At 48.6% G+C, this 25,655-nt stretch overlaps 1 protein-coding gene across 7 annotated transcripts in view; it reads right to left on the reverse strand.

Annotated features, from left to right (window-relative positions):
* Positions 1-62: 62 nt before the first annotated feature.
* HSPA12A (heat shock protein family A (Hsp70) member 12A) overlaps positions 63-25,655 on the reverse strand; it is a 181,727-nt gene continuing 156,134 nt past the window's right edge. For 5 of the 7 annotated variants that reach the window (XM_074002851.1, XM_074002852.1, XM_005566538.4 and 2 more), the window contains 7 exons: positions 23,375-23,491; positions 14,635-14,806; positions 10,618-10,704; positions 9,983-10,087; positions 8,338-8,596; positions 5,247-5,350; positions 63-4,267 (listed from right to left, as the gene is read on the reverse strand). In XM_074002851.1, the coding sequence (XP_073858952.1) occupies positions 3,630-4,267; positions 5,247-5,350; positions 8,338-8,596; positions 9,983-10,087; positions 10,618-10,704; positions 14,635-14,806; positions 23,375-23,491 (1,482 nt within the window). In that variant the 3' untranslated portion in view covers positions 63-3,629. The remainder of the gene's footprint in view (positions 4,268-5,246; positions 5,351-8,337; positions 8,597-9,982; positions 10,088-10,617; positions 10,705-14,634; positions 14,807-23,374; positions 23,492-25,655) is intronic. The other 2 variants (XM_074002853.1, XM_074002854.1) reach the window with 1 other exon arrangement.

Here is a 25,655-nt window from a genome sequence, read left to right on the forward strand (position 1 = left end):
TACTGATGTGTCCGTCATGCGGTTTACAAACCCAGGATGGGGGAAAAACAATCTGGGCCACATGAGATTCAGAGTTTTGCTTTATTAGGCATCTGTGAAGACAAGAGTTTGCAGACACAATCCTGTCTGGTGGCGAACTGCTGCAAAGTTCTGTGAAGTTTGAATTTATCTTGTAGTGAACGAGACCCCAGTAGCTGATATTTTAGAATAGTGGTCCATATTTCAAGCAGATGAGAGGTGTGACGTTATGGCCAACAACTTTTATACTAGCCATCCACTTAAGCCATTTCCCAGCATACATATGCAGCTTAATCACAGCTATACATTTCTACAATGTGAAATTCGATCTTTGACTAATAATGCGTTTTGACTCCTGTTTACATTGGTGCATGCGATTCTTTGCTACCCTGGCAATTAACCAGACCTGGACTCTAAAAGCTAAACTTGGTCTAAATAACATTCTAAGGGTAAGGCAGCCTCTATAATCTGGACTCAGCCATCATTTTGCAAAAACAGTTGTATGGTTCCTCCTGTTTCCCCTCCTGTCTGTTATTCAGCATTTATTCATGCCTGCTGTGTTCGGAAAGGGCAGTTACAAGGGAAAGCTTTGATGATTCTGCTTCCTAGAAAGGTGAATATCAGATAATATGTCGGGGACAATTGAGTAATGGGTCAAGACAACAGGCCTTGTAGATGCTTTCTAAGATTAGAAAAATGTGTTCAAGTGTACTTATCCAGTGCTCTTATTCTAGAATATTCCAGTGGGGGTAGGGAAGGAGGGATGGATTTGGGGGTTTTGTTTAAGGACTTTGACAACTGGGGCTGCAACTCTATGGCCAAAAGATAAAATTATCATCCTCTCCATCACCTGTCTGCCAACACTGCAGATTTCTATCTGCTCATTTAAGAGAAACAGTACACAGGGAGATAGCGTTAATGCAAGGCGGGAAAGGCTTTACATTAGCCCAAAAAAGAGGGGCTTGGCCATGTTACTCACACTTACACTTAGCCAAGCAGAAAAGCTGGGCTTATGTACCACTTGGTTTCCTTCTTTGACCCTAGCATCCTGAAAACGTCACACACAGTGGACCACGCTTTGCCCTCAGAGTGACTGCTCTGTCCCGGAAGGAGAGGTCAACGACCCCTGAGGACGCAAGCGTTTCTTAGGTTGTTCTGCGCAGTCACATTGCTTCCAGACCAACAACATTCAGCTCTTAAAGTCTGCACAGGAGAATTGATAGAATCTGCTCCTTTCAATGGAATCTGTGACTCTTTGGGAAGGATGTGCATGGAGAAGGGTCTGATGAGGCTCCTGATCCAGGTGGTCCATGTATGTTCAGTGTGTTCTGACCCTAGGCACCTCTGTCTATTGCTCAGTCTTGCGTACATAGTCCATAGCTTGGCATCAGCACAAACTGATGCTTAGTGAGCACAATTAAGAAATCAAACTGTGGAAAATTAAGGACAGTAACAAAAGTATCATCAACAAAAATCAAGGATCATTTTCCTTTTTGAAACAAGAAAAGCGCATCATAGAAACAAAGATTCTGTACAATATTCTAACATTATATGTACATAAAATTATATTACTCATAACTACATTGAAAAGTCTTATTTGTAGAATATGGCTGGCAACAAAGAAAGACCCATACCATTTAGTGTTGGAAGCAGGGCAGGGAGCAAGAGAACACTAGCAAAGACACCTTTGTGCCTGGATACACAATCCCGCTACTAAGTTATGTGACTAACCAGCACTCTCTAGTTCTGTGGTTTGTTCGTGTTTCACATTCTAGTAGGGAGTTCTGCAGCAGGCGATGTGAAAAAGAAGACATGGTCAAATGAAATGTGAAATGCTTTTAAAATCTGCATATTGGCTATGATAATGGGTTTGTGAATCCAAGTTGCATTGGAAGTTCGCTCATTCTCCATTCATTATGCATGCCTCCAGTGATTTAATGAATTTCAGCAGGTGGAAAAAACAGCTTTGAACAGATCAGATGGGCTGTGAGTCAGATTCTTGATTCTTTTTCCTCATTTGGCTCCTGAATATTGCAGAAAACTGGTTTTGTACAGTGGGGAAGGAGAGAGTGAAGGCCCTCCAGTTGGTTCCTCAGTCAGCTCTGTTCTTGGTGTCCCTTTCTTGCATTTTTTTCCCTCCCCTGGCCCTTCCTGTGAGGGTTAAAAGTGCCATCTCATCTCCAAGCCAGGTGGAGGCCCAATCCCATTGACCAAGAGGGCAAGGTATGGGGTCACCTTCACGTGTAAGCACTCTTTCTAAGGGAGCCCAAAGGGAACACCTGCAGAGTGTGGGCTGTGGTCTGTGTGTGAACTTGAACGAAATCTCACGTTAGTATTTCTCGAATTTCAGTTGAACCATGATGCAGTCTACACTACAAATGCAGATTCTGGTGCAGTTGGCCTCAGTTAAAAAGGGCCCAGATCCAGGAACCTGTTTTGAACACGCACCCAGGCAATTCTGATGCAGGCAAGCCACAGGCCTGCTGTGAAAAAAAAAAACAAAACTGACTTAATCCATCAAGTATAGATCTACAAATTGAGAGAGACTTGAAAAACTGAAGATTTTAATGAAACATTGCATAGCACAGATTCTCTTCCCAAATTTCACCCATGTATTCCTTTCAAAATGTGGGACTAAATGGCCAGAACTCTTAGGGAGATGAAGGCGAGTGGGAAGGCGGGGGTTAATTTAAAATCTGTCTGCTTTTCAAGGTGAGGGGCTCTTCTGGATGCCTGGGCTTGGTGATGCAAACAAGACCAAAGGCAACCTCATTTTCTTACCCAGAATTCCTACTAAGGTTCACTAGAATTACTTATGAACTCAGAAATCAGGGCTGGGCATGCTGGGAATTTATACCACAGCATAGAATTTGGGATGTCAGTAACTCTTTACTATCTATTTCCATCATGGCAAGTTTTCACCTGCTAAGAATGTGAGGTATCAGCTCTCCTACTCGCAAAAGCCCTGGTGGATTACCCAAGGCTACGGTTATTCTTCCCCGAACCTCCTTGCTATTTAAATTATATGAGAACCTAAAACAGTGCCCGGTGTAGGCAGCCTTCTACCACCAGCTAAAAACATTCCCAGTTCCCACTGATTCACCACTTTTAATCACATGATGATGAAAAGAAATTAACTGCAGATGGGTGGCATTTTATATTGACTGCCATCCAAAAACTTTAGAAAGAAAAGTCTCAGATGAAGATCTCCTCCTGGTTCAAAGATGTCATTTTAAATCTAGAAAGACAGCAATAGGGCATCCTAAATTCTACTTAACGGAGATCTGTTCAAAGCAGCGCAACCACTGCTGCAGCAATGTACTGATTTCCTTCTCCGTGGCCGTTTCACCACTTTTGTACCTATGAAACTAGCTGCTCCTCCAGGATCCTTTAATCTTCTATGCCTAAACCTTAATCTTAATTTCTGTTTTTCTGACTCCAGTGTGCCCTCAAAAGTCACTAATTATTTCCAGCCCTGATTGTTCTCATCTTCCCTGCTGAAATTCACATGGGCAATGGCGAGGGTCAAGGTTAGGGAAAGAACAGTCAAGGCTGAGGTCAGCAGATGCAGATAAGTTGAGTCCCAGGGGGCAGGCAGCGGGGCGGGAGGGTTAGTAATTTAAGAAGTCGATCCCAACTTTGACACTCTTCGAAGTGGCTATATCAATGGCTGTGGCTTTGATCTCGGTGTCCCCAAACTGCATAAGGGTCTGGATCTCCCTCCGGGCGGGCACTGCGGTGCCACTGGTCCCCGTGAGATCCAGGCGAAGTGTGCCACACTTCTTCACCCCGGGATCAGTGATGAAGCTGACGTTGTCATGCTCAGAGCTGTAGATGTTGATGACAATGACCAGCTGGGAGGGCTTGGCCGGGGTATAGCTACGCTTGACCAGCTCACCCAGGGCCACAGACTGGTCGGCAGAGATGAACTTGTCGAAGACGTCGGTGCACCACCGAGTGCCATCCTTCACCAGCAGCTTCTCGGGCGGGTGCTTGCCCTCCACGTAGCGGTTCAACACGCCCACCCCATAGGTGAGCGGCGACCGGCGAACCTTGATGACCGCAGGGTCCAGACCAAAGAGGACGGCGCCCTTGAGGATGGTGAGGCCCACGTCCTGGGGAATGATGATCCGGCACTGGTCCCCGAAGGCAGCCTGCACTGCCTGCTGCAGGAGGGGCGCCTCGGCAAAGCCGCCCACCAGAAAGAGGAACTTGACGGTGGACACCTCGGGCTTCTGAAACAGGTCCCCTGGAAGGGAAGAGGCAGGGAGAATGTCCTGTCACCAAAAGCCAGCAAGGAAGGGGGAACTAGGCTGCCTGCATCTGTGGGGAATGGACAAGACCACTTGGGCCAATGGGAGGGCAGGCTTACTCTGAGCTCCTTGAACAGAATCTTTGCAGAACTGGTCTTTTAAAGAAAGAGAGTTTGCACACCAACATGTTACGGAATAAAAGCCAGAGCTGCTGCTAAGTAGAAATGCATTTTAACAGATACATGGTGATAATTTTAAGTAGAATTTGGTTTGCATAAATGAATACTCCTAAAGCTCTCCAAACTATGGTTCTGTTGGGTAAGTCAAGGCAGGCTGTTATAAATAGAATTCTCTGATTTTCATAAAAATCGCATCCCACTCCTAGAGAGTCTGATTTGGTAGGTGAGGGATGGGATACTGAAAAAGTCCCCGGTGAGTCTGCTATGTGTCCGTGGGTACTGCCACCAATGCAGCAGGATAATGACATGACCAGATTCCATTTGCCATCTTGCAGAACTTCCTTTGGTTCACACAACAGTTCCTTCTTCCCTAGCAGGGTGAGGATGTCTAACATGTCCCAGTAAAGCAAAGAATATGCATTTCCTAGGGCCTGCCACTCTCAGGTAACATTGCCTCAGAGCTTCCAGCCCTCTGATCTTTTTGTTGTTTTAAAGTTTTGTTTATTTAATTCTTCCTCTTTGTCATTACCAGCTCTCTGACTTTTGAGGCCAAACGGAAAGCCTGGGTGAGGCAAGCTCTCAGCAGCTTTGCAGTACAAGGAGAGGGATCCAGAGTCTATGCCCAGCAACCTCTCACATACATGGCAAAGCCCTGCCCAGTCCTGCGGGGCCCTTGCCTGTGGCTCCCAGATCCAGGCCAACCTGACTCCACAGGCACCAGCTGGTGATGCTGGAAAAGCCCGTCCCCTTTCTCGGTTCTGCCTCACCGAGTGGCCGAGCCCTGGCTGATACTTACGGAGATGCTCAATGATGCTGTCGATGGTCGGCTTAAAAAGGGCATTCATGGCATCTGGACTCATCCGCAGCATCCCCTGCGAGGACCACTTCACAAAATCCACACTGCAGGAGCGTAGCATGGAGAAGAGCAGGCAGTAAGGGTCTACATGATACCCAGGCTGATCTGCATAGACACATGCCCTGGCAGAACATCTGTCACACTTAGCAGGCAGAAAGGGGGTTGAAAATCAAAAGCACCTTTGGAAACCCTAAACTGCCAGGACCTGGACCCTTAGAAGCTCAGAAGCTAAGATGTAATCCCTTCTCTGTATCTTAAGTTTGGCTGTGGCCGACCTTCCCCTGTGATAGTGGAGGCCAAAGTCTAGTGCAAAAGACAAGGAGAGAAAGGGCTCACTGTCTCTTTTACAGGATCACACTTTGAATCCAACAATATTTGGATTCAAGCACATTAAAGGCTCCCTGGAGAGTTTATTGTACTGCTACTTACGGCTACAAATGTGTGTGCTCAGGTGCATGTCCTCAGCCCTCCAGGCACCTGTCAGGTGACAGAGTAAGCCTAATTATACTAGCTGGCCCTCACGGTCTCTGTCCAGCAGCAGCAGTGTGGAGCAGAGAGAGCCTTGGACAGGAATCCAGGATTGTGGGGCTCCAGCCTGGCCATCACCATTGCGGGGCTCTGGGACTTTGGGCAGATCAGACTCCATTTTCTCCAAGCCCTGTCTCCATGTCTGGAAGTCAAGGATAACTGCACTTGCCCTACCTCCTTCACAGGGGTTGTTGTAAAGATGAAGTTAAATGCCATGTCTGTGAAAGCGCTCTGGCAACTTTCTGGCACTAAGCAAATGCCAGGGACTGTGTATTCCCAAACCCACAGGGCGTGCCCCGCCTGTTCTCGGAGGCCAAGCAAATGGCGCCTCTGTCCCTGACGCAAAGCACACACCAGCAGCTTCCCAGCCACACGTTCTAGATGCTGGATGGGAATCTAGAACGTGTTGGAAAAGAATCCTTTCCATGGCACAGGCCAAAGGACAATGCGGTATGGTATGGAATGACCCCATGGCTGGCTGTAGCCCGTTTCCTTAGTGGGAGGGTTGACAGGCCCCAGAACTGTGCAGGTAGGTCTTGGGGTTCCACACAGAGGACAAGTGCCCTCTGTGGGGGACCAACAGGGCAGAGAACATCAGCCCAGGAAGAGGGTCCAGACTGGCCCTGCTCCAAGGGCAAGAAGACCTGACATGAAATCTGCTTTGGTTTCCACTAAAAGGAACTAGGGCTTGGGCGATTCCAGGCCTGGGGTAGGGAATGTACAAGATGAGCCAAGAGTGTCTTCACATACAAGAAGGCAAAGACACTGTCGACCACCACAAATATCGTGTCAAAGGGACTCAGAGCCAACGTGAGGAGGCTCCTACTGGCTGAGATAGGACAGCTTGGATGTCAATAAGGATGGAACTGTCATGGTTTAAAATACATCAAATATGCTTAAATCCTTAAATTCTTAATGATACTCCCCTCATACCCTCACAGGAGGAAAAATTCATTGGACACTTTGGTGGATACTAGGAAATTGATTTTTTTTTTTTTTAACTCATAAATGGAGGTTGAAAAGCAACCCATTTATCCTGTCTTCCCTAAGTGAGCTGTAGTTCAGGGCAACCAAACCACTGAGGAGCCAAGTTTCTCTCTCTGGGAGTATTCTAGCAAAATAAATGAGAAAGAGTGATGGACCAAGATGGTGGCCACGTGGCCGCCCCTAATGCATTAGTGAACCAAACAATAGTCATCAATGGCTGCTAACATCACAAAAGGAGAGATGGGCAGACACTTCGTGTCCCCTGATGGGAGGCAATAGGAGGAACCACCACCCATCAGGCAGATATGCCAAAGATTCAAACTTGAATCTGATTAAACCTCTAAGTCAATCTGCCAACTTGCAAAAAGGAAAAAAAAAAAAAAAAAGCCACAGGATAGAACTGCTGTGTAACACCATGGACACGAGATAAGCAAAGCCAAGATTATAGGAAACTCCAATCTAAGGACAAACTACTAGTTTTGCCATCTAATAAATTGTGAAGGAAAAACCAGGAGGGGAACCTATGTTAGTGGGACTCGAGGGGCGTATCAGATAGCTGCTATGTACAGCCCTCATTCGGATGTTGATACAGAGTAAAAAAAAAATGAGACAAATAGAAAAATGTTAATGTTAACTAGATATTTGATAATATTGAGGAATTACTGTTAAGTGTTATCATGGTATTGTGGTTGTGATTTAAAACTTGTCTCCTTTAGAGGTACATACTGACACAGATGAAATGATAATCTCTCTAAGATCTGCTTTAAAATAATTGGATTGAGACTAGCCAGGAACTGACAGTTGTTGAAGCTGGACAATGGGGTATTTTACAGGATAAATGTCTGACATGTTCCCTTATAAAAGGTTTATTAGAAAAAGGTAATTATGAAATGTGATAGGTAAATCCGTCTGTAGTCATCATTTCATGATGGATAGTATATATATATATATTTTAAATGTTTAAGAATATTAGAAATCTATTATTTTTATCTATTTTTTAAAATTCAGCTTTAAACCATCTTCTAAATATATTCATTTTGCAACCAGCTGAGACACAAAATCAGTCAAGGGACTCAGAGTGGCAAGAAACCTAGACTCCCACTGGATTAATTTCACAAATATCTACTGAGCACCTACTGCATACCAGACTCTCTGCTAGACACTGGGGATACAGCAGGGGCCAAAACTAAACTTCGCTGCTTTCATAGTTTCTCTGTTTTTAGCAAACACATAGATAATACTTGCCAGGTCCCAGGCATTGTTCCAAGCACCCAACATGTATGAATTCATTGCATTCTCACAACCACCCTTGGAATTACATGGAATTATTATTATCCCTATTTTCCACAAGAAAAAAAAAAAAAAAAACTGAGGGAAGAGAAGTCGAATCCCTTGCCCAAGGTCACAGAGCCGGTGTGTAGGACTGGAACCCGAAGTCCACACTTCCTTCCTCTCTCCCATCAGCACAATCCACCCACTAGAATGTCCAGAGCCCGAGGCGATGAGCCCAACTCACTTGCTTTTCCGCAAGGCGTGCTCCACACTGTGCCCGCGGAACTTCTTGTAGTAGTCAATGAAGGAGAAGGGCAGGGTGATGTTCAGCGGGTTAGTTCTGTCTGGGGCGGCTGCCCTTTTGCGAGACTCAAACGCAATCATTAAGTCAACCCACGCTGCAGGGCGTTTGATTTTGAATTGTTCAATAAAATCCTCTCCAAATATTTTATACAGAAGTTTTTCGAATTCATAATCTACTCCTAAGGATCCATAGGGTCCGCCTGAGTTGAGAACAGAAAGGGAGGCTGTGGTGTTAAAAACCACTGGAAACCCAATGCAGACTCTGAGAAACAGGCCCACCTGTTCATCTCTGACCCGCTTAGCAATGGGACTGCAGCTGTAAGTGTTTACTTACACTTCAGAACCCTGCGCTGCTTCGCTTTCCATGCAAAAAAAAACTTTTCCCTACAGAAATCTCTTGTCAGCAATCTTTTATTTTATTATTTTATTTTTGTTTTTCCTTTTGTTTTTTGTTCTTTTTGAGACAGAGTTTTCATCCCTGTTGCCCAGGCTGGAGTGCAGTGGCACAATCTTGGCTCACAGCAACCTCCGCCTCCTGGGTTGAAGCGATTCTCCTGCTTCAGCCTCCTGAGTAGCTGGGATACAGGCACACACCACCATGCCCGGCTAATTTTTGTATTTTGAGTAGAGACAGGATTTTGCCATATTGGTCAGGCTGGTCTCAAACTCCTGACCTCAGGTGATCCACCTGCCTTGGCCTCTGAAAGTTCTGGGATTACAGGCATAAGCCACCACTCCCAGCCAACAATCTATTTTAAATCAATTACATTCTTTTAAAAAATCAATACTTTTATCTAACTAAGATCATCATGGTATTCCAACCTGACATCCAAGGGTTGGGGGAGGAAAATCAGCAGGCCTGGTCTTGTCCCTGTGTGATCCTCTAATTACTCATTATCCTTTCCCCTCCAGCCTCCCAAAAGGGAAACAGCATGTTCTTTGGTTTGGCAATCTTTGAGAGTCTCGCTCTGTCACCCAAGTTGGAGTGCAGTGGTGCAATCTCTGCTCACTGCAACCTCTGCCTCCTGGGTCCAAGCAATTCTCCTGCCTCAACCACCTGAGTAGCTGGGGCTACAGGTATGCACCACCATGCCCAGCTAATTTTTGTATTTTTAGTTCATCATGTTGGCCATGCTGGCCTCTAACTCCTGACCTCAAGCGATCTGCCCACTTGGCCTCCCAAAGTGCTGGGATTACAGGCGTGAGCCACCACACCTGGCCAGTGGTTTGGCAATCTTGATCCAAGACAAGGTGAGGCCTCCCTAGAAAGTTCACCTTAGCACGGTCATGGGTAACATCAAGTTACCATCTCATCCTTTCAGAATTTTCAGAAACCAACGCCCTTGGCCAGGATCTGAAACAGGCTCACTTTAAGCCAAAACCCAAGTTGTGGTGGTTTGTGTTTTAAAGAATGTTTAATTGCATTTTGCTTTCCAATTTCAAGCAGACATTAGTATCCTCCACCGCCTACGATCCCACATGTTAGTGGCATTCAAGAGAATAAAACAGAGTTATCTGAAACAAGTGAAAACAGAACTGCCTGGCAATGGCTCAGGTATAAGAAAATCAGCTCTGCAGGGGCTCACCTGTTGCTTTATACAGTTCCTTAAGGTGTCCCTCTGGTAGCCGGATCTGATGGACTGTCAGGTCTACGGTGCCACCGCCACTGTCCACAACCACATACTTGTCACCTGGCACAAAAACAGCCATCTTTTACACAGTTTGCCAACCCCATCTGAAACAAGCTGGTGGATGGTAACTAGGTAGACCCAGCAAAGTGCCCTCTATACTTCTCATTAGCACAATGGTTTTGCTAATTAGCAGCTCCAGGAGTTAACCATGACTAAAGAGAATGCAATCTGCCCAGGAGGACATTTAGGCATGGATGATGGAGAACCCAGGTGAGTGAATCTAAGATTCACACATTGCTGCATACCTGGCACATACTTAGTGGGCAGTTTCCTGCCACGTGAACAGTGAGTGCCCTAAAATCATCTGCGTTTCACATAAGACTTACTCTGGAACTGATCAGTTCCAATCCCTACTTGGTTTTACAACATGCAAAATAACAGCTCCCAAAAGAGCTCTCCCTGTGTGAGTGGTCTTTAAAACCCACTGAGTTTGAACATTTTCCAAAAGTGCAAAAGGGACAAATGGGAATGGCTTTTCGCAAGCAGCACAGGAAAATCCAGCAAGAGCAAAGGACATTGAAGGACGCTACCTTCCTCCAGCTCGGACCAGATTTCTCCTATGACATTCTCCACCAAAAAGGTCCGACTCTGCCGATTACGCCGTATGTGTTCCTTAGCTAGTGGCCGACAGAAAGAAAATGACGACGGGTAAGAAAGCATGAAAAAGCAGAGAGTCATCTGCAGTCAGTGGAGGCAATAGCATGAGGAGATTTAGGGATGGAACATTAGTGACATTTGACCAAAATAAGTCAATACAACGTCAGGAATCACAAAGCCAGTTCTTCCCAGAGAAAGCAATTTCCACCAGCCTTCCTCTATTCCTCGGCTTAGCCTGTGCCCAGCTGAAAAGCCTGCCCTGATGAGATTCTCACAACCACCCTTGGAATTAGGTGGAATTATTATCCTCATTTTCCACGTGAAAAAAACTGAGGGACGAGAATGTGGACAAATGTGACCCTACCCTGGTCACATTTTTTGGAGAATGGGTTAATGAAATCGCCTAGTTTCCCAGCTTTGCTGCCCCAGGGAGGAAGCTATCTGCCAAACAGCCTGCAGCGCATTCAGTTAAACAATTCCACATCAAGGAATTTTGTCTGATACAAGGAATTTGGGGTATGTTTTCCTAACATGGACCCTGGATAAATGGACTGGGGGCCATATCCTGACCCAGCTGAAGCCAATATGCATTGCGGCCACAAGGTGGCGCATCTGGGCCTGGCAAACCCCTGTGCTGCCTTTTTCCATGAACACAGGGACAACTTCCGTTCCTCCTGTGGCTTGGGGTGCTGAGTGGCGGGGACGCCTGTGTGGCTGTGACAGGGCACAAATCATTGTCCCTATGTTCGGAGAAGGAAATCAGGTCAGGAGAGGTTAAGGGGCTTGCAGTTCCCACAATTCTTTTCTTGCAGTCTGAAATGAACCCTCAGACCTTAGAGATTTAACAATTTACCGGGAAGGTGGAAAGAGCAGAATAATGGAAATGTTTCAAGATGAGAAGGGTGCTGTGAAGGGGCACCTGGGGGGCGGCAAGGCACCGCCAAGGTGGGAGTTTGGGCAAATCGACCCTCTGGGCTTCAGTTTCCTCGTCCATAAAATGGGGATATTAATAGTTGGCTTAAATTCCTTGTGGGCAGAACAAGGACTGAGTCTCCAATGTATCATCAGCCAGCACACAGTAGGTGATAATGAAGGCTACACGCCAAGTGGGAGACTCAGTACTCAGCAAATGATAACTGAGCGATGGAGGGCAGCCCCCGATGTTACAGGGGAAGGCTTCGCTGTCCGTGGCTCTGCTGCCCCCTCCCAATTTTTGGATTGTTCAGTCCCTAAGCTGGTGCTGCTGATCTGGAATTGTCCTAGAAACCCCTCTGCTGCTGGTTATCCAGTAAAGCACCCTTGACCTCTGGCCTCTTTCAGCCAAGAACACAGTGTTTACAAAACAGCTTCTCTGGGGATTCGAATTGCAAACACCAGGCCAGCTCCAAGTTCTTCTAAATCAGGGCCTGGTTTAGAGTGGAGAGGGAGGCATCCCTTGATTAAAGAGTTCCTGTGGGCCTGGGACAGCTCCCCAAACTCAGGGCCTCTCTCCTGCTCCCAGCACGGGCTCCAGATGAGCCTGCTGCACACTTTGTAATGGGCATTTGGTTTTCTTTTTTTCTTTTCTCTTTTTTTGAGACAGAGTCTTGCTCTGTCGCCCAGGCTGGATGGAGTGCAGTGGCACGATCTCGGCTCACTGCAGACTCCGCCTCCCGGGGTCACGCCATTCTCCTGCCTCAGCCTCTCGAGTAGCGCCCGCCACCACGCCCGGCTAATTTTTTGCATTTTTAGTACAGATGGGGTTTCACCATTTTAGCCAGGATGGTCTCGATCTCCTGACCTCGTGATCTGCCCACTTCGGCTTCCCAAAGTGCTGGGATTACAGGTGTGAGCCACTGCACCCGGCTGGCATTTGGTTTTCTAAAGCCATCTAGATGGTTTAAAAAATGGCATTCATAAAATACAGCCAAGCGAGGCTAATACAACATGTACTGAGCTCTCAAAAATTAGCCAAGTTTTCAGGCAAATTAAGCCTCAGATTGTGAAAAATGTATCCTTTATCGATCCCATTCAATCCTTCACGAGTAAAATCATGCTGACAGCAAACCCTGCGGTGCTGGGGCCGAGCACCAGCTCCATTTCTCCCCGTGGCACCCACTGGCCTTCAGTCACGGAGGAGCATCGAGGCATCTCAGGTACTCCTGGTTAAGTGCTCTGCCAGGCTCTCCCCAGACAGCACTCGTCTCCTGGGAGAGATGTTCTCATTGTAAAGTGAGGCTGTTGCCAAACCACTGCCTCACTGCCCTTCGGAGGGGCGGTGCCCGACAATTTGAGGATTTCAAAAACCAGGAAGACCCTCTGAGCACACAGACAGCAAATTCCACAAGCCACAGGACAGGAACACAGAGCAGTGTGGGGGCAGATGTGATCCATTCAGGGAAAGGAAACCAAAACCTCGTAGGGAAGGCAATCTTTCAAAAACAGATGTTCCCCCTGAAATGTGTTATACTCACAAAAAGTTAAAAACAGCTATTCTAGAATTAGCTATTGGTCATGAATTTGTGTTTGTGAACAACATGAAGAATCAGCATGTAAGATATAAACTCAGTCTTTCCTCTTTTTTCCATTGAAAACAATGAAGATTAAAATTTAAATAAACCTCTGAGTATTCAAAATGTGAATGCATTCGATTTAGTCAGCAATAAGGCTAGCCTCGGTGAGCCTTGAGGAGGCCGAGCGTTGGTAGAAAGTGGCAAGTCAAGCCCTCAGATCTTAAAGGGAAGCTCTTTCCATTCATTCTGGGTAAATCAAATCTAAGGCGTGAGCACGCCGCTCCTGGCGGGCTAGGGCAGCAGCCTGGTGACAAGGGAGTCTTTTGCCACTGCTTTGTGGCTGAGGTTCCCAGATTCCTAAATCTTGGGATTGAAATACAGACGGGGGGCCTCTGGGGCAGAGTTGCTTCTCTCAAGAGGAAGAGGGGAGGCCTGGAGGAGGCAGCCTGAGACCATCTAAGCAGGAATACACATGGGCTCAGGGTGAGCCTGGCCTGGTGCCTTGGGAAGTGCAGGGACGGGCCTTGGGTGTGGGGTCCAAAGAAAAGTTGGGAACAAGCTTGTGGCAGGGACAACTCAGCAACGGTCCTCACTGATGTCTTCTTCCCGCTCCTCCTCCTGGGCCTGGGGCCTTCTGGTGGGGGATGGGGGTGAGCATGGGTGACAGGTGGGTATCGACCCTCAAAGCCCTCATCTGGGAACAGAGCTCAGAGCTGCAGTGCCCGGCGCCACCCCCACAGTGCTCCCACTTAGCGCCCATGCTCACATTGGTGCCTTGACCCTCACAGGGCATGTCTGCAAACCCTATAGCCCTCAACACACCCACAGAGCCCTGGATACCAGGGAACCAAGTTCCATGACCAAGGCCATGACCCACTTGCCTGCAGGTGATTATTAAAGAGAAAAAGCTTTTTAAAACCCCAGCCTGAGTCTCCCTAAGGCAGTGCTCCTTCCCACAGCTAAGCGAGCATCACCTAGGTCAGGAAAGTCAGCTGCTTTCATCTGCATTTTAAACTCTCAGCGAAGACACATAATGAGCTCATCACACATGAAGCAGCCCAATGAGTGAGTCAGCAATAAATCAACAGTCTTAATGGAGAATTAATAACAGGCAATGGAATTAGATTAAGAATCTGTTAATACACAAGAAAGATTAAGAGCCTAGTACAATGCAAGGCCAAGAACTGCTCTCAGGCTACCCTCAGGTTCTCAGAGAGAAGCTCCCCGTCCCCAGGCACTTGGTGGATGATGAACCAGGGTAACCATGCCTCCATTTATGGGGGTCCTTGGAGGGGCCAGGTAGGGGGGCTGAGCAGAGAGGTGCTTAACGCCCACCTCCTCCTGGAGTATCCTGATTCTTCATTGACACTAAGTGCCTTTAAAATCATCAGAGGGAGAGAGACACCCAGGGCTTGGGAGGGAAGGAGAGCAGGAGGGGGAGAGAGAGAGCAGAGGTACCCTGTGTAAACCCAGCTCCTACTGTGTCACTGCCGCTGTACCCATTGACGGCTGCCTTGCTGCTCAGCTCAATCATCTGGTGTAGCCGCAGCTTTCGGCAGTAGATAGAGGCCGCCTCAGGCTCCAAGGCAATGATGAGCTGCTCCGAGTTCTCAGGCGAGACCAGGCCTGCCTGGAAGACAGAAACAGAGGCTAGGACCCAGGGCCCCCCGGGCCGGCCTGCTCACAGGACACCCATGCCTGGGGTGACATCCCTAAGGAGGGTGCATTCGTGCTGTGCTTCTGTGGGACATTCTCTACACAGTCCTCTGCACAGTGTCATGTCGGGGTGCCTCGGTACTGGGCCCCAGGCCAGATACCCCAACACCCCAGGGTGGCCAAAGAAAATGTGCAGGCACCCTGGGGAAATGCCAGGAGCTCTGGCTGGGGGGCCTCTTGCCCTTGGGGCCTGCTTGGTTCACAGCTGAGCAGCACCATGGGGAGGGGCAGGGGGAATACGGACTGTAGGATGCACACGGGCTTCCACGCTCCGGTGGTGGAGGCACGGAGTTGCAGAGACCCCAAAACTTTCCAAACCATCACAGGGTGGGAGGCAGGTGATCTGTTCTCAGTTGTAATATACCACATGGTCTGACCAAATCGGAGCAAACCCCTGTTTGGTGGCCTTGGAAACAGACCATGGCTGGGCCTCAGCAACGCAAGCATTTGATTTTGCTATCTGGGTAACCGACCTGTTATCTCCAGAGTGCTAGGAAGGTCCCTGAGATTTGCCTACTGGGGGTGTCAGATGAGCAGTGGCTCCAGGAGGAAGCCCCCCCTGGAATCCCATATAGTCCCTCATTTTCTAGAATATAGTTGAGTCAGCAAGCAGGTATCTTATTCAAAGCCGCCACCCTTTAATAGTTTTATTATACACATATATCACATATGGTAATAAATATTCCTTTAATAATCTGATCCCCAAGTTCTCATCTGTGGCTTCCATCTGCAGACATTTGGGGCCTTAGCCTGTAGTAGGCAGAAATGCTTCTGCTCTGTGACATCTGACCTGTCCCAGTCACCACTCCTGTGGGCCTTCAGAAGGGCCAGCCCAGGAAGCCCTGGGATAACTCTTCTGAGGATGCTCAGAGAAACAGCCTGGTTGGGCCTCTAACCAGCTCCCTGGCACCTCTCATGGCCTTGAACTGCAGCAGGAGGCCCCACGTGCTTCTGGAAACCATTCAGGCACACGGATGTCCTCGGTTGCCAGCCCAGCTGACCACGGAAGCACGCTTCATCCCTGCCACTGCCATGCTGCTGACTTTCTGCCGTTTCTTAGGAATCTTGGGCTGCTGCCTTCATACCATTCCTACTGGGAGGAAGGCCTCGAGTTGTATAGCAGACCCCTGGGGTTTAGTGCATTCTTCTTGCAGACCAGGTTCAGAAGGTCTCCTAATGTCACACACGCACAAATAACCTCTCACCAGGGGAAGCCAGCCTCATCATGGGCAGAGGGGCTTGGGAGGTCCAATTATGGGGCAAGGAGAGAAGGGGATTTTCAGGAATTAAGAATGCAAAGTGGCCAGGTGCGGTGGCTCACACCTGTAATCCCAGCACTTTGGGAGGCCAAGGCAGGCAGATCACCTGAGGTCAAGAGTTCGAGACCAGCCTGACCAATAAGGTGAAACCCCGTCTCTACTAAAAATACACACACACAAAAATAGCTGGGCATGGTGGGGGTGGCGCCTGTAATCCCAGCTACTCGGGAGGCTGAGGCAGGAGAATTGCTTGAATCCAGGAGGCGGAGGTTGCAGTGAGCCGAGACGGTGCCACTGTACCCCAGCCTGGGCAACAAGAGTGAAACTCCATTTCAATAACAACAACAAAAAAGAATGCAAAGGACCTTCAGGGCTATTTGTGAACTCCTTCATTTTATGTAGAAAGAGAGGGAGGGTGGCCCACTGTCCCAGTTTGCCCAGGATAGAGGGATTTCCTGGCATGTGAGACTTTCAGCGCTAAAACTGATACTACCAGCAGGCAGGTGACTGAACATCTTCACTCTGTAAATACCAAATGCCTCAAAATGGCAGAACCATATTTGGAAGGCTGACTTTATAAAACCAGATAAGAACCACCACTCTCGTGTGCTAGGAACTGTCCGCGGCGAACCCTCTTCCCATCACCTAGTACCCTCCGCTACGGCCAACCACCCGGGCGGCATCAATGCCCGTCAGCTCAGCCTGTGGGTCAGAGAGGCTGGATCTGCCCTTAGGCGACATTGGTCAGCAGGGCCCTGACTCAGGTGCGTCACAGGATTTCCCACTGCCTCCTATTCAAGCAAGTAAAAGTCCCCCCTCCCCAGCTTCACCCGCACAGGGTCACATTAGACATCCTTGGCACAAATGTGGCTGGCGGTTAAAGTGAAAGAGGACGTGGCTGTCACACGTGCAGTGCCCCCGGGAAAGGTGAAACCTCTGAGCCTGGATCCCAAGGGGCCAGGAGGAAGAAATCCCAAGTAAAACCAAGAGGACCCCTTCCGAGGGACATCTCCTGTGCAGATTCTTCCATCCTGTAGCTTGTGGAGTCAAGGACCTCCCAGGAGAATAGAAGCTCCAAGGGGGAAGCTTCCACAAAGCGGGGTGAGGAAGAAGCGCCAACTTGCTGCAAATAAGCTGCCGGGCCTGTATATATACAATTCTCCTCCAAAGTTCAAACCTGAAAATAAACTGAGGGCGGGGGCAGACGCATGAGTGGAGCCCAGGGAGTTGGTGTGAGGGAAGAAAGGCAAAGACCCAGACGCTACATTACGGTTACCACATCCCACTGGGATGTCAGCCTGCTGGGTGGGACTTGCGGTAGTGAGGCCCCCTGAAGGGCCAGAAAAAGCAAGATGGGCCTGGGCCACGGCAGCAGGGACAGGGATGGGAAGGCAGAAAGGGCGCCATAAGCTCTGCCCCTTCCCCCCTCTTCCCACACCATAAGCTCCACCCCCATCCTTCTTCTCACACCATAAGCTCTGCCCCTTGCCCCCTCTTCCAACACCATAAGCTCCACCCCCATCCTTCTTCTCACACCATAAGCCCCACCCTATCCCTCTTTCACACCATAAGCTGTGCCCCTCATCCGTCTTCCCAAACTGTAAGCTCCACCCTCATCCCTCTTCCCACACCATAACCTCCACCCTTCATCCCTCTTCCCACACCATAAGCCCCACCCCCATCCTTCTCACACCATAAGCCCCACCCTATCCCTCTTTCCACACCATAAGCTGTGCCCCTCATCCGTCTTCCCAAACTGTAAGCTCCACCCCCATCCTTCTTCCCACACCATAAACTCTGCCCCTCATCCCTCTTCCCACACCGTAAGCTCTGCCCCCATCTCTCTACCCACACTACCCCTGAAATTGAGCAGGAACTCTTAGATGGGAAATCTTTATTTGGAAAATTAGATCCAGCAGTCCAGAGGGGTGAAGAGCCCTGTGTAAAATTCTACAACTCGAGGGCATCCGAGTGTGCCTGTGTGCAACTGACAATCCAACAGAACTGTCCTCCACCCAGGACACTCTCACATCCTGAAGACACTCAGGCTGCCCCACGTCTGTGGAAAATAGCTTGGGCTGGCCCCCTCGGGAGGCCTTTCATCTGTCCCTCTCCAGCTGGGCTGGCCTCAGCTCCACAGCAAAAGCTTTGGCCTGTTTCCAAAGGGGGTTCCCCACTGTACCAGGAAGAGGATGCAGGCAGGAAGCGAAGGTGAAGAGAACCCCACTCCCAACGGGAGGAAAAGGCAAGGTCACGGGTCCAGGCAGTGTCCGGGAGGCCCAGGACCACACTGCTTTGCTTCCACCAGCTCCTGTCCAGTGAGGGGCTGTGTCCCACCCACAAACTCCCATGGAGGTCACAGAAGAGAGCTGAGAAGGAGAGGTGAGAAGAGGCAGCAGACTCTGCACAAATTTAATCTCCCCAGGAGTCCCAGAGCTGCTGCGGACTCCGAGGAAAGGAGGAAATGCTAAAGCATCGCCCAGGCTCTCAAAAACCCACCTTTCTCTCTGGGCAGGAAGACCCAATGCCTGGAAGTGCAAGCTTTGTTTCTGCATTAACACTTGCAGCCACCCTCCACAGAAGCCTCCATCTGGCAGCCCTCAGCAAACCTATGGGTCTGTTTGCCTGGGATCACGCCAGGTCAACTGCAGCCGCAGACCACTCTGTCTGTCTTTGCTAATTCTGCCTTCGGAGAAGGTACCTCATGGTTACTACTCCCGCGTGAGCCCTCCCTCCACTGGGGCCCCTGATAAGCACTTAACATATTCTGTCTCCAGTCCTATACACCAAGCTTGTCCAACCCATGGTCCACAGGCCGGGACGACTTTAGATACAGCCCAACACAAACTTGTAAGCTTTCTTAAAACATGATGAGTTTTTTTTTTTGCAATTTTTTTTAGCTCATCAGCTATCATTAGTGTTAGTGTACTTAATGTGTGACCCAAGACATTCCTTCTTCTTCCAATGTGGCCCAGGGAAGCCAAAAGATTGGACACCCCTGTTACTAACAGTGCAGATACATGTAGCCTCTCCCGCAGGATGGTGGACTTTCTAATGGCAACGCTCAGTTCTTCTTGCCCCAGAGCACACAGTAGGTGTTCAGGAGGTAGCTGCCGAACGAATGGACCCCCCAGTCCTCCAGCCAGCCTTTTTTCTGCAGTTTCCTGGCCCTCATCCCTGCATTCCACAGACATGACCTGGGGATGGATTCTACATACAGGAAGTATCTGAACCAAGAGCATATGCTGCCCCATTTGACTCCGCCAAGAATTCGGGGCTGCAGGAGCACCATCGTGGTAGCTTTTTAGAGCCTTCCTCTGTGATCACGAGTTTCACTCAGGAGAAGCACGTGAGAAAACCACACTCCAGGGAGACTCAGGAGGGGAGCAGGTGGTGTTTACACCAACTACTCTGCTCCTCCGCCTTGCAATCAGCCAGGAGAATCTGCCACTGTGTCCACAGCTGAGAAAAAAATGGCCAGATCAGTTAAGTGCTCTGCGGGTCTGTGGTCAGGCTACAAAAAGGCTACAGCTGCAGCAGTTCGGGGTGTTACGCTATTTTGTTTTCCTGATGACCATTTTTCACCACAGCTTGTTCAGAAAGGGAGGCAGAAGAAGCTGCGTCTCTATGTTAGATGAGATCATTGTACATATGGGAGCAGCATTTATTTAACAGGTTTCCGGAGCCTACTGGAGTTACACATTTTAGGCAAAATGCCCTTAGAAATAAACTGGACTATTTCCTATCCACAATCCCCTCAGCTTCAGAACAGTCTCCGCTTCTAAGTCTTTTCTAAAGGCCTCAGAAGAGGGATCAGCTGTTCTTTCTGTTACCGTCTTTTCACTGAATGCTCTTAAAGGGTGTAAAGATGGCTTGAGTCCGGGAATTACAAAAGATAAAGGTTTAACCCATCTTTTCAACAAGCACTCAACACAAGGTGAGTTTCTGGAGTTCCACGGAGGAAACTGCATCTGTGCACCCTCCCTGCAGCCTTTACGGGCAGTGAGCCATAGCCTGCCCCAGTGGAGGCCCCAGAACTCCAGACCTGCTCCTCACATCATCTCCCAGCTCTGCTTCCAGGCTGCTTTCTCCTCCACCTGACAGGTGGGAGGTTCAAGTTCAGCCCCCACCACTGCCCCACAAACCTGTGCTCAGGAGGCTTCTGATAAGCCTGGAAGGACGGGCTCCATTTTCCCCACGCAAGCAGAGTAGACGTGACCAGTTCTCCAACTGTCCTACTGGAGCAGCCACTCTACCTCATCCTTCCAGCTCTCCTGCCTGAAGTCGGGCCCATGGGATGGGATGCACTTTGGGTAGAAGGATCGGTGGGCAGCCACCGCCTTGCAGAAGGAGACAGCTGTCCACCTGATTCAATACCTTCACATACACGGGTGCCTGGTGGGTACTCGCAGAAGCTGCTAGGCTGAGAACTATGTTCTGTGCTCGGACACTGTATTAGTCGGGGTTCTCCAGAGAAACAGAACCAGTAGGCCAGTAGGGCATACAGACACACAGACAGACAGATAAATAATTATAAGGACTTGGCTTATGCAATTATAGAGGCTGAGAAGTTTCAAGTTCGGCAGCCAACAAGCTGGAGACCCAGGAGAACCCACGGTATAGGCTGGCAGGCTCGAGACCCAGGAACAGTCAATGTTTGAGTCCAAAGGCAGGGAAAAAACAAACAAACAAACAATGACCCAGCTCAAAGGCAGTCATGCAGGAGGAACTCCCTCTTACTTGGGAGGGTCAGTCTTTTGCTCCATTCGGGCCTTCAACTGATTAGATGAGGCCCACCTTCCTCAAGGAGGGCCATCCACTTTGCTCAGTTTATTGATTTAAATGTTGAATTTTATCACAGGAACACTCAGAATGATGACTGACTAAATATCTGAGCATCCTACGGCCTAGTCAAGTTGGCATATAAAATTCATCATCATCTTTCTTATTCTGTATAATAATGGGGGATGGAGAGAGAGTAGAGAGATGTTCATTTTGCCCATAGAGTTGCAAATTTCATTTCTACTTTGTCCTAAGACTCTCCAGAAGACAGGTAAAGAGACTGCAGCAATGTCTGCAAAGCAACTGTGCTTCCCAGTACACCCCTCTCCCTAACCCACAAGTATGGAAGGTGTCAGTGAACCATTTGGCTGTGAGCAACCCAAGAGCTGGATCCCTGCCTTGGTTGGGTATAGAACCCAGTGCCCACCACAGTCCTGACATAGAGATAGGTCTGTTTAGGTCTGTTAGGTCTATACACTCTAGTATAGGTCTGTTTAATGAATAAATAAATGCATGAACAAAAAACAATTGAATGATCGCTGCCATCTTTAAATCCACTCAGCGGCTGTCAATGGAACACAAGTATCAAATTAGAACTGCAAAGGATCAAAAACGAAGCTGCAAAAACACTGTACCAAAGTCAGCCAGCCTCGAGGAAACAGCATGTCTCTGGACTTCTGAAAGCAAATTCCCCACATTCATAAACACAGCTCACATCTGTCCTCACCCAAGAGCTGCAGGCCCTTTTCTCTCCTGAGGCACCTATTTGATTCCACCAACCCCCAGGGACTTGGTGTCCTCCTCTGTGACTTCCCAGTGTAAGGGCCCCACGCCTCCTGTCCCACCTCTTGGAAGAGTCAGCCCAGGGCTCAAACTCCCCTGACAAATTTACCAGCCACTGCACCTCTCTTTTTTTTTTTTTTCAGGCTATAAATAAGAATGACCTTTTTGTGGGTCACACATTTGTTGCTGAAGTCTTCCTGTGGGCTGGGAAAAGAGTCAAAACCATGAATCTTGAATATTCTTCCTGGGAAAAACTCAGAACGCCGAGCAGCGTCTCTGCAGACAGCTGTGTCCTGATGCCCCATTTCCGGGCCCTGCCAGAAGGTTGACACTATGGAGGTTGTGCTCCGTGATGCCCAGGGCTTCTGTGAATGGCTAAACTGCATTTTTTTCTTCCGTTTTTAAAGAGCTTGCCTCTCTCTGGAGCTTCCACCCTCTTCCTTCATCCCTATAAAAACAGATCTATTTTTGGCAGGTATATACACTGAGCCAGATTCTCACGCTGCACGGAGGCAGGGGAGTGCACGGGAAGCAGCCTGGGGAAGGGGAGAGAGTGCAGGGAGGGGACTCCTCGCCCTTGACTGCATGCAAGTTGAACTGCATGCTACTTGGAGTCAAGCCTTCCGAGTGAGCGCTGAATACAATTCATGATGCTGAGGTTCCCATGGCCATTAACTATGCTGGGGCTCCGGGTTGACTCTGCGGGTCACAAACAAAATCAGAGGTACGACTCCTGGGAAAGGTGGGCAGGATGCTTCCTGAGAGGCATGACAGCGGGGAGGGGACATCTAATGATTCTGGTGACTTGCCACACAACCCAGCCTCAGCTGAAGACTCAGAAAACTGACTCTCAACACACAGAGAGCTGACCCAGGCCCCAGGCATGGGTGTTCATACGCCCAGGGGCTTAAGTGCAACAGGAGCCAGCTCTGTCCTGTCCTGGGGACCATAACAATAGGTGAGCATGGCCCGCCATTCCTGCCTCGAAGCCAGACCCTCACGGCAGCCGCCCCCCAGTGCCCACAGGGATGGGGTGGCCACTGGCACTGAAGCATCTGTATCCCTGGCCAACAAGCGCCTGTGCCTGGTATGCCCCTTGGCCATGCCACTGCCCTCTGCAGGGGTCTGCCATCTCCAACACAGCCCCTGCTGAGTGAAGCGTGCAGGGAACAATCACACTTCCTTTCTGTGCTGCAGCAGACATGCAGTTTTCAGCCTCCACGCCAAGCTGAAATGCCTGATTCTCGGCCAATGGCCTTGGCTTGCTTGCTTTCTTATTCAAATATTCCTGTTTCCCAAGCCTTTCCCTTAAGATTCTCACTTCATTTCACCCACAGAGAAATGTCTCTGAGCCACAGCTTTGAAATCCTAGCCCTGGAGACTCCGCAGTAGAAACATGACCTGGAAATGTAGAAAGCCAGGAAGGAAACTGAACCCAGATCTTGTTGTGGGACTGAGCCCCATTGCTTCCCCAGGAGGAAGCTGAGGAATGGGAAGGTTCCTTGTCTCCCAGCCCCCACCCTGCCTAGGAGAGCCTCCTTGCTGCCTCCCATGGAGGCCAGTGAATGTGGGAGGTACCTGGGCGGGGCTACAGTCACCACCCTGGGCATCTTGGGTCCTTCTCCTCCGGCTTCCACCCACCCTGACCCCACCCTCACCTGGTAGGCAGCTTGTCTCATGAACTGCTTGGCCGGCTGCTTCCAGATGGCAGGCACCGTGATGACCCATCTGACATCAGAGTTCTCGAACTCCGAACCCGCCTGGTCACTCAGCTCCTGAAGCCAAGGGAAAGAAATGCAACAGGTCAAATGGCAGCTGGTCCCTGGGACAGCCTCCTGTAGCTTCACTGAATCCAGGCTTCCCGCCAAAGCTCTTCAGGAGCCAGTTTCAGGGCCCCCCCAAACTTATCAGCATCAGAGAGCAAAGATCTGTTTCCTGAATATTCAGCAAGCAGGGAGCTCTAGCCCCTTTCCCTCACTGAATGGGACCGTGGGCTGGAGAGAGGAGGATCAGAGGAAATCCCTTTGGCCACTTCCTAATCATGTGACTTTGGACAAGTGACAACCTCTCGGGCCTCAGTTTCCCTATCTGTGCAGCGGGGATAATGCCTAGCTCCCAAGATTGTTGAGAGGATTGATGATTTATGGAGAGCTATAGTTACTGAGTGCTTAGCATGTATCTGCCACCTTATTAAGCACTTTGCATACCTTGTCTCTATTCATCCAGTGAAGAATCCTGTTAGAAAGGGATTCTCACTGTGCCCCTTTCCTACAAATGGGGATACTGAGACTTTGATATGCTCAGTACCTTTTTGACCACTGTACAGTTAGAAAGTAGCAGAGCCAAAATTGAGACTCAGAGTCTAGTCTATCATACTATGTACGATAAATGAATGATAGTGTTGGTTGGTATCTTTGGGGAAGAGCTTGGTTTTTGGCTGTTGGTATTATGTTCTGCAATTGGTTGAGCCATGAGGGTTCTTGCTTGTAAGCATGTTTGCAAGGATGATTTGTGGGTGTACATAAATATGTGCTATGTACAGTTAAACACTTATAGTACTATATAATATTCATGTTGGCTAGCAGTAATATTCATGTTGGCTCGTAGTCTATCTTGACTCCGCAAAGGTCTGCGTTATGACATGTGGTCCCATAGCTAAACAGCGCCTGGTCCACAGTGATGCTTACCAGCTGGTGCCAGCTATCATCATTGTCATCTACCTTATGCAAGGCCAGCATTATCAGGGGAGTTTTCCCAACAGGAAGGGAAGGCTATGAATGATATGACCTCATCAAGAACCATGCGGCCCTTCACTTTTGGTTAAGGTTAAGCCACATCACTGAGGCCCTTGCTGATAAATGGGCTGAGCAGAAGCATCAGAGGTTTCCACCTGGTTCACACAGACAAAATATGTTGCTGGAGGACTTCTTAGACTCAGTATTCCCATCTGTGTTGGAGATCATAAAACTAACCCACAGCATTACTGGCAAGATTAAATGAAAACACATGAGGAATGTCTGGCCCAAAGACCTCTGATAAATGCTAGCTCTTTCCTTCCTTTCTTTTCCCCTTGCCACATTCACCAGACAAATGTGTAATCAAACCCAAACACACACCAAGGCACTTCTGTGTCTAAATCAGCTCTGGAGACAGAAGAAAGATTAATAGACTGATAGAAAAACAAACAAAAAGAATTCCTGACAGTGTCTCATTTTTCCTATTGTTTCAAACAGTTATCTTGGGTTTGGCTCGCCCTCTCTCTCTCCGAACTAACTTCCTCTTTGATCAGTAAGTGATTTTTTTTTTTTTTTTTTGCCTTTACTTTTTCTAAAAATTTGTAATAAAAATGCTTCATGGTAAAAAATATACACACCATAAAATTCATCACCTTAACCATTTTTAAGTGCACAGTTCAGTAGTGTTAAGTACATTCAGTAAACTATTTTAAAACATCTTTCCAAAAACATCTCTGCTTTGGACCAATTTTTTATCATTATATTTTGTTTCCTTGCAGGTCTGCATTGGGTTTGAAAAAGCAGGTGAGGGTATGATGTGTGTCGGGAAGATTCTAAGCATGGTGCCCATTACCAGGCAGGCGATTTTAAACTCTTTAAAAGGAAAAGGGTCCAAAATACACACGATGGGCTTCCTTGAGCTGTCTGGAGAGTTTAGAGGAGCTGTCAGTTCCCCAGCGGGTAGGGAACAGCTTGGAAGGGAAAGGCGCCAGCATTCATTAATTGACTATCTCATGTGTCAAGCACTGTCACGGGCTTTCCTTCATGACCCACTGGGCGGCTTCATTTCTGTGACTCTCGGACATCCCACTTGAGTAGATATCCTGCCTTTGCTCATTCCGGCCAAGCAAGCCATAATCCCCTCCTCCGACTCCAGCCAGCCCCTGGCAAGGTCTAACTCCTCCTATACATCAAATAGCTTTTT

The sequence above is a fragment of the Macaca fascicularis genome, chromosome 9 (assembly GCF_037993035.2).
Source record: "Macaca fascicularis isolate 582-1 chromosome 9, T2T-MFA8v1.1".
In the NCBI taxonomy this organism is placed as follows: Eukaryota; Metazoa; Chordata; class Mammalia; order Primates; family Cercopithecidae; genus Macaca; species Macaca fascicularis.